Source organism: Cricetulus griseus, chromosome 10, assembly GCF_003668045.3.
Source record: "Cricetulus griseus strain 17A/GY chromosome 10, alternate assembly CriGri-PICRH-1.0, whole genome shotgun sequence".
Taxonomy (NCBI): Eukaryota; Metazoa; Chordata; class Mammalia; order Rodentia; family Cricetidae; genus Cricetulus; species Cricetulus griseus.
Window position 1 is genome coordinate 1417735 of NC_048603.1, and position 12416 is coordinate 1430150.

General features: G+C 39.3%; 1 protein-coding gene across 4 annotated transcripts in view; it reads left to right on the plus strand.

The window, feature by feature from the left end:
- Samd12 (sterile alpha motif domain containing 12) overlaps positions 1-12416 on the plus strand; it is a 432434-nt gene that overhangs the window by 32533 nt on the left and 387485 nt on the right. For all 4 annotated transcript variants that reach the window (XR_004771266.1, XM_027431413.2, XM_027431412.2 and 1 more), the window contains exon 2: positions 10102-10280. Coding sequence is in view for 3 of the 4 variants with exons in the window: in XM_027431413.2 (XP_027287214.1) it covers positions 10102-10280 (179 nt within the window). In the remaining variant the exon portion in view is untranslated. The remainder of the gene's footprint in view (positions 1-10101; positions 10281-12416) is intronic.

Here is a 12416-nt window from a genome sequence, read left to right on the forward strand (position 1 = left end):
ATTCCTCAATTCCCAGAAATATGTGTGTGTGATATAAATATATATGATATATACATGTGTAAGTACGTGTGTATGTATATGTAAAGCTGTTTTTTACACTTCTTGCTTCTCAGCTGAATTTCACTTTCATTTTTATTTTTCACTTAGGAATGCCTTTTATAGTTCTTTCCTTTAAAACAAAACGATCAATATCTTTCTTTAACAGTTACTAAAGCTTCTAGTTCCTAATGTTGCATCACCATGGAAGGAGGGTAGTGGAATACAGATAAAATATAGGCATTCATTAAATTCATTCAGTTAGATGACAGCTGCTTTATTAATATCTTGCCTTACCAACATAATAACAATGCAAGGGTAAAAGGTAAGATATTATAATTCCTATTATAGAGACAGTAGTAGAACTTATATTCTACTTGTATTCAATGAAGATGAGTAAATATGTCAAAGTCATTTGTAACTATAATTAAAGTTTATTTAGTACCTTTATTGTTTTTATTAACATTAAGTTAATCCATATGCAATAAGCAGCATTATTGAATATTAATATTCCAATTTATAAAATAGTATACTAATTAAAAGCAAAGCACCCAGCTTTTTGATTACCCCACTAGGGACTTCTACAATTTCCTTAAATCGTCCTTATTCCCTCTATTTTACTGCCCAGTCTACCCACTTAACCTTTTAATTTGGTTATTATATTTTTTTCAGAGCTCACATTTTAATTTGTTCTTTATTTTGTCTATTTCTTTACAGGATTTTCTATTCACTGGAGCTTTCTATCTTTCCCATCTGTGTAAAAAGTAGTGTCTTAGGTAGGGTTTTCTATTGTTGTGAAATGAGACCATGATCATAGCAACTCTTACAAGTTAAATATTTAATTGGGGTGGCTCCTTTACGATTTCAGAAGTTCAGTCCATTATCATGGCAGGGAACATGGCAGCGTGCAAGCAGACACGGTGCTGGAAGAATAGCTGAGAGTCCTATATCTCACAGCCAACAGGAAGTTGACTGAGACCTGGGCAGTATCCTGAGCATAGGAGACCTCAACACCCAGCCCCACAGTGAGAGACTTCCTCCAATAAGGCCATACCCGCTCCAGCATAGCCATGCCTCCTAATAGTGCCACTCCCTATGAGATTATGGTGATCAATTACATTCAAACTACCATGAGTAGTTTCTCACTGAAGCATGTTCAAAATATCTGCCTTAATATTGTTATCCAATACTCTCTCACCCCTGCAGTCTTGATGATGGCATCCATTAATTATTTTTTTTTTCATTTTGTTTGAGATCCTTTTGATTCTTGGCTATAGGCAGTTTTGTTTTCATTGAGAATAGGTATTTTCATTTCATGTCATGAGACTCTGGATCTCCTTGACATTATCTGTTTTTGTTTGAGTCCTCTAACCTTATTCTGGACAAGGGGATGGGGTACAAGGTAGCTGTTACAAGGTGGAGTTAGTATGCGGCTCCCATCACTTGATACCTGAAGGTTGAACTCCTTCTTATGGCAAAATGCTAGTCAAAGTCCTTTCTGCCCAGGAGGCTTCCTCTTAATACTACCCTAAGAAGGAGGGGGGTTCAGATCTTTCCTGGTAGCAGGGCAAGTCCACCCTTAATATGTCATTGTAACTGGCACTTTGTGGGTGAGAAAGTAACTTCATTACTAGTTACAGAGCTGAAAGTTGATCTTTGTGCTTGGCCTCCTGTGAAATCTGCCTTCTTGATATATTTGGGGGTAAGTTGTTTCAACTGAGTGAGGGTGGAAGTCATTCTCCTCAGCTTTTTCTAGTAGGGATAGTAGGGTTACATTGCTTTCCCTCATGCCAGAGTAGAAGAGTTATGTCTAAATATTTTCCATCTTTCTAGGCTCTCCCTTTCCTGATCCTTTGGCTGCTGAGTTTCAGTCATGTCTTCTTGCCTGGGCTCCTTCAGCTCTGAGTCTTGTATATGTGAGGGAAAGATAACTAAAGGAATTCATATGCACACTTTTTCTCTAGTTGGAAGATCTTTATATGGTCTGCCTTATCTCCTATTCACTCTTATGTTTGTCTTTCTTGTAGTGTCATCAGTTTGGGTTTTATTTTATGAGATAACTTTAACAACATAACAGAATAGAGCACATATGAAAAACCATTGCTTTGTAAATCATAGTGATGGGACCAATTTGGTTCTATCTATCTATCATGTATTGTCTATGTATCTATATCTCCATCCATAATATGAAATATGCTTTATTTTAAAGAGAAATGATGTAGATCTAGGAGTTATTGTTGGTGGCACAAGGTCACAAAGAAGTAATGCTTTTGTAGTCACTTCTTCAAAGTGGTTCCTGAATTGATTCTATCTCTGATAACTGTGGGTTTTGTTTTGTTTTGTTTTGATAACTATATTCTTCATATAACTTCTTCCTTGTAAGTTACTAACGTGCTTATCCAGCTTCTGAGTCATGATGAATGTGTGAAACCTGGACCACAGTGTTTTCCTAGGGGCTGTTTGCATTTTTTTCTCCTTTAAGAAGAGCTAAGAAGTAATCCATTGTTGGTTGTTGAAATGAAGTAATACATTTTGCAAGTCATATAAAAATTATAGGTGATTTGACTCAGTGTCATAATAAGCAGTGATTATTTTTCCCATGTGCTCTGAAGACCAAAAGTTAGTATTTAGGAACAAAATCTGATTCCACCAAAGATTTCAGAGCCAGTGTGACTATTTGTCTCTTGACTACCTCTCATGTGTGTAGCCATTCTAGACTTCCCTTGAACTCCAAGCAAAAAGAAGAGGACAAGCTAGTATCAAATTATGGCCTTATTTTTCAGTGCCAGTATTTTTCCCTCTCCTCAAACTCCTGCTCATGTCCTCTGCACTAACAACTGTGGCTGCAAGGGTAGGTGGGAAATTGAAGAGGGCTTTGAAGCTCTATTATTGGAGTGGATATAAGAGGAAGTCCTGGAGATGTGTTTGTATTCCAACGTGTCTACAACAAGGAGAAGCAGAACCTGTGTGATGGTCAGATTATTTCTGCTAGAAAGTTTCTACTGAATTTGAATCTAAAATGATTGATTTATAGTTATTACTTAAACTGATATTTGTTGGGTATCTACTCTGTGTATATATGAGGGAGGTGTGACAGAAGGGCTGTTTTGTTCAGGGACTTCATCTCTAGCTGGGAACAAGACAAGCACATGCAATTTTAAACAGGCTACCTCAATTCTAGAAACTAATGATAGGGATTGTAACGTCTTTATTTCTAAGACCACTTATTCACTTGACAGCATTTATTGAATACACCTATGGACAGCTATTTAGGCCTTTTTTGGAAGAAAAATAAACAAAAACATCTCCATTCTGCAAATGATAGTCAAACATATCAAAATAGGTCTGTAGTTTGGTCATTTTGCAAATTGAACAAGTAGTTTGGAAGTAACCTTTATTTTCTGTTCTGAAAAATACACAAGTTATTCAAAAGCCAACCACAATGAGGAGGGTTGAATCAGAATCATTCCATCATGTCTAGCTTTTTCTTTAAAAAATGATTGGGTATCTACGCTTAAATTGGTTATTCAGCCAGGCACTGAGTGTGTAAAGCTCAAGAAAGTGTAGTGGGTTTCTCCTGGGAACTATTGGTAGTCTAAGCAGGCATGTTATAAATATTTGCAATGCATAGCACATACACACAGAGGCACATTCTGATCCTCTAATAAGAAAAAATGTGAATTGTCAACATTGTTTAGGTAAACACACTGAGTGCAAGCTCAGTTAAGGCTTCACAATGGGAGGAAGACAACATGAACACTGCCTGGGGGCGGTTATCCACTCAAATAATGTCAGAGAGTCTGGCCAAGGCAGGGAAGCACACACATTTCAGGCAGCTGTGGTGGAAGTGCCACTGAGCCATTTCACCCTGCGGTTTCATGAGGAAACTTGTTGTCTCTGTTTAAGGCAAAGCTTTGTCATAATACAGGCATATTGGACATGAATGAAACTCCATTCTTTGTTTCACGTGAGATGCCTGGAGTTAGGAAGGATTAGGGTAGTTGGATGACTTCTTGGCACACCCTAAATCAGTGGAGTGATGTGGTATATACTGTAACTCTTATTATAGCCATAGCTATGTCTATATCTATATCATCCATATCCATATATATGTATGTGTATATAAATCATTATCATCATATATCATCATGAGGAGACAAAATGAGCCTAGTACTTCCTTGTTTGTTACTGTCACCTAAGTCACATCTAAATGGCATTTCTTGAGGTACAGCTCTGAAAGGACCAAGCTTGCTTTGAAGCAAGCCGCAGCCTAGTTTGATGGGACCTAGTATGGAGGTGATTCCTTTTCCAGAAAAATTCTAAAGTATTGTTAAGCTGTTTTTTTTTCTTTCCATGTGTACACACACACACACACACACACACACACACACACCCCTAGAATCCATAATAACAAAAACAGTAATGTATTAGTTGAGAATAACAACGAGGTTACTGACGAAGAAAGTCTGAAGCCTTTGAATAACAATGATTGAGAACTTTGCTTTCTACTCACTGATGACATCATGCGTTGAGTGAGACGAGTATAGTGGGCTTTTTGTTGGTTACTTTGTTTTTCCCATTGTTATTATGGTAAAATACAATTGAAGCTCTTGTAAGTAGTGGCACAGAAGACATTAATATTAAGTAACTGTAACCACCACCACTCTGCTGTCCCGCGCTATCGTCTCGCCAGCAAGAACCACACAGGACATTTGGATCCTTCTGCAGGAAAGCTTTAATGCATCTTGAGAGGAGAGCATAAGCTTACCAGAGCCGAGACCCCGAGCCAAGAATCCTGTCCCCTAATAAAGGCTGGCAGCCGCCGCCTGGGACGTGTCACCCTATGATTGGCTGCAGTTCCTCAGGCCATATGACGCCACGGAATAGGCAGAGATCAAGGAAATGGAAAATTACCCAGCGCCTGCGCAATAATTTACATTCAGTGCCTGCAGGCGCCATCATTGTAATGGAGAATGCAGGGACGGCTCCCTACACTCTGCAAAACCTTTCGATATTCTAAACTGGAACACTGCACATCAAACACCTAAACAGCCCCCTATTTTCTCCCACACCCCAGCCCCTGGCTAATGATTGTTTTAGTTTTGAACTTTGTGGATTTGGCTGCTCTAAGTACTTAGTATCAGTGGATTCATGCTCGTATTGTTCTAAGTATTCATACAATTTTTGTCTTTTTATTCCATTTTGGTTTCTTGAGACAAGAGTGTAATCTGTAGATCAGGCTAACCTGAAATTTATTATGAAGCCTATGTCTCCAAACTTGTGACAATGCTTCTGCCTCAGTCTTCCAAGTGCTAAGATTACAGACTTGAGTCACTACACAGAGCTATATATATCCTTTTGTGACAGACTTGCTTTTGTTTTGTTTTGTTTTGAGATAGGGTTTCTTTGTGGCTTTGGAGGCTGTCCTGGAACTAGCTCTTGTAGACCAGACTGGTTTTGAACTCATAGAGATTCAAACTCATAGAGATCCACCTGCCTCTGCCTCCGAGTGCTGGGATTAAAGGCATGTGCCACCACTGCTCAGCCAGGCTTGTTTTATTTAGCATAATTTCCTAAGTGTTCATTCATATTATTTTCTCTCTCAAGATCTTATTTATATCTAAAGCTAAATTATAATTCCATTTTATTTGTCACACTTTTCCCAGCCCTTGTTCAATCCATAGACATTTAGATTGTTTAACCTTTCTATTTACCAATATTACTCTTTTATTTTTTGTCATCCCTGGCGTCAACCCAGACTTTCATATTTTCTTAATATTTGCTCATGTTAGTCACTCTTTGTAAGATCAACTCCCTTGTTTGGGAAGCCAACTTACTCACCATACATGTCAGCCTAGACATCATCTTCAGCAATAATGCTTTGGTTACCTTGCCTCGTACAACTATTCTGAGGAACTGAATTCACAAGAATGTATGATGGATAGATATGTCCACCACAGGGATGTGTCTGCCTCCCCTACCATGGCTGGCTGCAAATCCTAGGAGGGCAGATACATACCATCCGACACATTAGCATCATTGTCTCCACTCCCAAGCACAGCATATAATACACATTTAAGAAAAGAAACATTTGTTCAAGCATAGAATGAACCAGAATTTTCCTCTCTTTACCTGGTCATGCCTTAAATCAGTAGGAAAGTTTTCTCCACTAGTAAAATATTTTGTTTTCAAAGTATAAGGTAGTCTATAAACAAGAGGCATGGTATCGTTCCTTGGCTTTCTATACACGTAGCCTTATTCATCACACAAATGCTTAAATCTTCCATAGCTGTTCCCTCCTTGACTACAAACCTAGTGTTGATTTAGTTTTTTGCTCTTGGACTTATTTGTTTAAAAATATATCTGACAGGCTTCGCTTTGTTTTCCCTGAAATTTCATGTCCCTGAAATTTACAAATCAAGTGATGTTCCAGTGGCCTCTTCTAAGGTGTGCCCTTCATCTCTGCACATCATGTACAAGGCACCCCGTTTGCTTTCTCATTTCGGTCTTCATCACAACCCTTGCTTATTTTCGCTAAAGTTATTTACTCATTTTAATGGGCTCAGCTGCTCGGGGGTCATCTCTGTGACACCCTTCATGTTTGTTTGCTTTTCTCAAATATCCCCTGCTTAACAGGTTTCTCGATATTGAATCCATGTCATAGAAAGCTTCAAGTCTTTACCTAAAGGTTTTCCAGCTGTGACTTTGTTTAATGCATTGGCGTTGAACACTTCACAATGAAGAGTTAAAATCCAAAACGTATCTTACAACCTCATTGTTAAAAAACAATTAGCATGGAAAATCTTCACCATGGAAAATCTTCACTACAAATGTGTGTGTATCTAGCATGGTGTTAAGATTCCATTTTGAAGACATCATCTTCTTTCAAATGCACCCTCCCCTCAAGGGGAAGCCAGGTGAATATTTAGAGTAATGCTCAGGTAGAATAAAACTTCTTTCTAAGGGACAGACCCTCGGGAATGGATGAAGGGAGTTCGGGAGTCTGATTTGATGGGAGGCAATAGGGCAAGAGAATCCGAGCAGTGATATTCCAACACCCTGAATTTCAATGCAGAAAGCAACAGGGAATCATGCTGGAAGAGAATGATCAAAGCTGGGCATTTTCCTCTCTCTCATTAATGTCTAATTCTATCCCATGTGAATCTACTATCTCCCTACAGAAGCACACCTTTTTGGAATAATCACAATTTTAGTATATGTAATTGAATATTCCTTTTAAGAAGGCTAGTCTTTGGAGATGTAGAATCTGATTGATATTAATAGTAATTAGTTTCATGCTCTCACAGGTTCTCTTTCTAGCACTGTAATTTCAGCATTGTAGTTTGTTCTCCAATATTCATTCTATCTCTACTCTTTTGAGTAGCACCAGTAAACGCTTGGGAAATTGAGTGTAGTTGAATTTCACTTGGCTTAAGTTCACTGTGGTCACTTCAAGTGTTTCTTTCAGTCGGATAATGAACATGTGACTCACTTTCAGCTAATGGGAACGATTAAAGTTTACAAGATGATTTGGGGAAAGAACTATGCCTAAATTCCCTCTTCTTCAAGGTTAATACCTCAAGCATGTAGCTAAAGGGTCTCTCTGTAGAGGATAAAGGTGGTGCTACCAATAGCAACATGGAGAGATGTGGGGCGGGGCCCGGGGTGCGGGATCAAGGTCCTTTATCTTGAGATACAAACTTGGCTAGCTTGGGACTTGCACTTAGAAAGAACTTTCCATTATAAAAGCTTACAAGTTTCTTTTCTATTTAATCTAGTTTGGATATGCTCATCTCTAACTTAAAACCGTATGCATTCCAAATGATCCTTGACCTTTGTGACCTCCTGCAGACACCTGGGTGACCTTTTGTGATCATAAGCCCTTTGAGCCTCATTTCCCTTATCTGAAAAATGAATATAATTATGTCTGGCCGAGTTTTTCATGAATATGATTTGAGGTTCAGAACGAAGCCTGAGGGAGGGCACCAGGACTGATACTTCCTGAGTGCTTAACATTGGGATGTGACTGTTCACTGCTTCTAGGAAAGAGAAATCCACCAGTAATATCTATATAAAGTGACAGGAAATTGCATGCCTGTGATCTTCCTTTCAAGCAGATGGTGTAGATTATTGGATATTTATTCTTCATGGTACCTGGTATGCCAGGGGAAGGTCACAGTGTGTAGAGGTGAACAAAGGGATTAGAAAAGGAAACACAGAGAAGTCATATTAAAGGCAAAGCTTAAAGGCTGAGTAGGAGATAGGTAAACAATGGAGAACATTTTACGCAGAGAAGCAGGTACAGGTGTTGGAGTGGGAAAAGGACTTGGTGAAGAGAAAAAGAAAACAAGTGCAAAAAGCACGGTGGCCAAGGGATATTGTGTTTGGGAAGACAGACTGGAAAGATCAGAGAAGACCGGTAACAATGGGATTTTCTGGACAAGGTGAAGGTTTCTGAACTATCTCTGTGAAACGAGACCACTAGAATAGTCTTATGACATGATATACACACATTTATGTTTATCTTAAGGGACAAGTAGAAGCAGATGAATTTGGTTGAAGTCTGGTTTTGTGATGCCTGTTGTTGTCTACACTGGGGGCTGTTGAGATGGAACAAGGATGAATTTGAACAGTTGCTTGAGTTCTGGCTAACAGCTTTGTTGATAGATGGGAGAGACTGTGGCGAATCTTGGGGAAATTGAAGCCATGCATGACTCCTCAGCTCAGCTTTGGGGAAATCAACAGACAGATTTTTGTCAGAGGAAAACTGAAGTTCCATTTTGAACTTCGGCAGATTCGGTGTTTCCCGTATCAAAAGCTATGGGAATCAATAGTACCTGTTAGTAAGAAAGTGGAGAATGGGAAGAAAGTGCCTTACCTTGCTTCTATTAGGAAGTATTCTCCCCATGTAGTCCTCCCTATAAAATAGTCTTCAAAAGTCAGTAAGAGGAGTGGGAACCACAGCCTGGGTAGAGTAGCTACCCAGTAGAGTTGAAGAGGTGACCAAAGAGCAAGAGTGAAAAGGGGAAGTTATAGAGGATGGAATATGGGAGATTGTCGGTGAATTAATGTCCTGACAGAGATAAAAGGAAGATTTCAGTATTTGATTTCGAGCCAGCTGAGATCAAAGAGCTGATGATGTGGATGAGAATTTAAGTCTTACGGTTTTGCAGCAGAGAGGTCTGAGATTATGACCCATCCTAAAACACATGCTCATGTATGTCATGTGCACACATTCAGCTATCCAGAAGCATGAGCAAGTGGTGGTTTGTGGGAGTTTGTCTAAGGGAATATATAATTCTCATAACGTTCATTGCTATTTCTTAGATAATATTGGGTACATAGGAGGAGCTTATATGTATTTTCCAAATAAATATACCAAAATCTGAGACCCAGTTTTTTTGTTTTGTTTTGGTAGAGATAGTCATTTCAGAGACTAAAGTGAAAAATTAGAACTTATTGGGCTTGAGTATCACCTTCATCTTTTTTCTCTTTCTTGTAGCAGTGATAACTTTTAAAAGTCATGAGTTCATTTGTCTGCGCATTCTTAGAATGTCCCACCTGTGTTATTTAACTCCATATGGAAGAGTCCACCAAATAATGACAGTATATATATGCCCAATAAACATAGATTTAATGAATTTAAGAGGGTAGATGGAGTAGATGGATGTTTTGTGAATAGACGATTTCAGGAGGGTACAGGGAGTCAGCAGGTTCTAGATGAAGGCAGAGCAATAAACCAGACTGCAGGGTTGAAATAGCTAAGTGGGCGTCTGTAAAGCCATCATTGTGTGATCTGGTGCTCCATCTCTAATGTGGGGATTAGGAATGTGCTCAAAGCAAAAGTCTTTGGAATCAAAGGGTTTGGATTTACGCTCCCAAGCTCAAGATTTCCTACAGTGCCATGTTCTTTCCTCACCTATATTATTTCCTACAGTCATTAAAGCACCTCTCAACTCCCAGACACCTTGTTTCTTCCCACTTAGGCCTGATGAAATATTTTCTGTCACAGACACTTTCTTTGTATGATGTGTTTTCTGAGATCTATTTGTTCGTCTCTCCTAGCTCTCCACTGTGGTTTGAATCCACGGGGTATTGATCACCCTGCCCATGCCGAAGGAATTAAGCTGCAAATTGAAGGTGAAGGGATAGAATCTCAATCCATTAAAAACAAAAATTTCCAGAAGGTGCCTGACCAAAAAGGAACCCCCAAGAGACTGCAGGGAGAAGCCGAGACAGCAAAGGTAAGCCATTCGCCAATTAAGCACTAAAAGTCTAAAGCTGTGGCCTTGCAAAGCCCTGGTCCAGCTTCTGCTGATGGCTGACGCATCTTTGGTAATAGTAGTGCTGTGTCTTGCTGATAAATGACAATGTTGACTGAGTTCCCTTTGGGTGCAATGAAACACTTGTGCAGCTGTCCCGTAGTATGAGCCTGTGGACCATGGGTCATGGAAAAGACCCTCTGTACTTAACAAGAGTAGATTTATAAACCTTTTTTCTTTTTGCACAAGTTATGCAACCTTACATTTCATGTTCCTCCTCTATACAGGGATCAGGCTGAGTAACTGATTTTTGTGCCCTTAGGGGCTTTGCTGACAAAGGCTATTAATGATAATAACTGACTTTTGCAAAATATGTGCATACATGGCAAATTGAAAGGGACTCTTGGTGCCTGGATTATCATGTCTTTACTCATCCTATGAATCAGACTATAGTAAATGTTAGTTAATGAAAGATCCAGCTGGTCTATTTTGTCTTTTTAGTCTTTGGCCTAAAGATAGGTGCCATACAACTGATAATGTGTGTGTTAAGGGTGTATACAGAAGTACAGAAGTACATACCATGTTTGTCTTTTTGTGACTGGGTTTCCTCACTCAGGATGGTTTCTTCTAGTTACATCCATTTGCCTGCGAATTTCAAGATTCCATTTTTTTCACCACTGAGTAATACTCCATTGTGTAAATGTACAACATTTTCTCCATCCATTCTTCAGTTGAGGGGCATCTAGGGGCATCTGCTTCCAGGTTCTGGCTATTACAAATAGTGCTGCTATGAACATAGTTGAACAGATGTCCTTGTTGTGGGAATGTACTTCTTTTGGGTATATGCCTATGAGTGGAATTGCTGGATTTTGTGGTAGACTGATTCCCATTTTCCTGAGAGACCTCCATACTGATTTCCAAAGTGGCTGTAAGAGTTGGCACTCCCACCAGCAATGGAGGAGTGTTCCCCTTTCTCCACATAAACTGTCTCCAGTTTATGTCTCCAGCATAAACTATCATTGGTGTTTTTTATATTAGCTATTCTGACAGGAGTAAGATAGTTTCTCAGAGTTGTTTTGATTTGCATTTCCTTGATGACTAAGGATATTGAGCACTTTCTTAGGTGCCTTTCAGCCATTTTAGATTGCGCTATTGAGATTTCTCTATTTAGTTCTGTACCCCACTTTTTAATTGGATAATTTGGTGTTTTAATGACTAGCTTCTTGAGTTCTTTGCATATTTTGGAAATCAGCCCTCTGTCAGATGTGGGGTTGGTGAATATCTTTCCCCAGTCTGTGGGCCACGGTTTTGTCTTGTTGACTGTGTCCTTTGCCCTACAGAAGCTTCTCAGTTTCAGAAGGTCCCATTTATTAATTTTCAATATCAGTGTCTGTGCTACTGGTGTTATGTTCAGGAAGTGGTCTCCTGTACCAATTTTTTCAAGGGTACTTCCCCATTTCTCTTCTAAAAGGTTCAGTGTGGCTGGATTTATGTTGAAGTCTTTGATCCATTTGCATTTAAGTTTTGTGCATGGCGATAGACATGGATCTATCTGCAGTCTTCTATATGTCAGCATCCAGTTATGCCAGCACCATTTGTTGGAGATGCTTTCTTTTTTCTATTGTACAATTTTAGCTTCTTTGTCAAAAATCAGGTGTCCGTATGTGTGTGGGTCCATATCAGGGTTTTCAACTAGATTCCATTGGTCTATCTATCTGTATTTGTGCCAATACTGAGCTGTTTTCAGGACTATAGCTCTATAATAGAGCTCGAAGTCAGGGATGTCTCTGGAGGATCCTTTATATTACAGGGTTGTTTTGGCTATCTGGGTCTTTTGTTTTTCCATATAAAGTTGAGAATTGTTCTTATACTCACTCATATATGGATTTTAGACATAGAGTAAAGGATTACCAGCCTACAATCCATACTGCCAGAGAAGCTAGGAAACAACGAGGATCCTAAGAGAGACATACATGGTCCCCTAAAGAAGGGGAAAGGGACAAGATCTCCTGAGCTAATTGGGAGCACAGTGGGAGGGGAGAGGGAGTTAGGAGAAAGAGCAGGAGAGAAGAGGAGGGGAGAGGAGGACATGAGAGAGCAAGAAGATCCAGTCAGGGG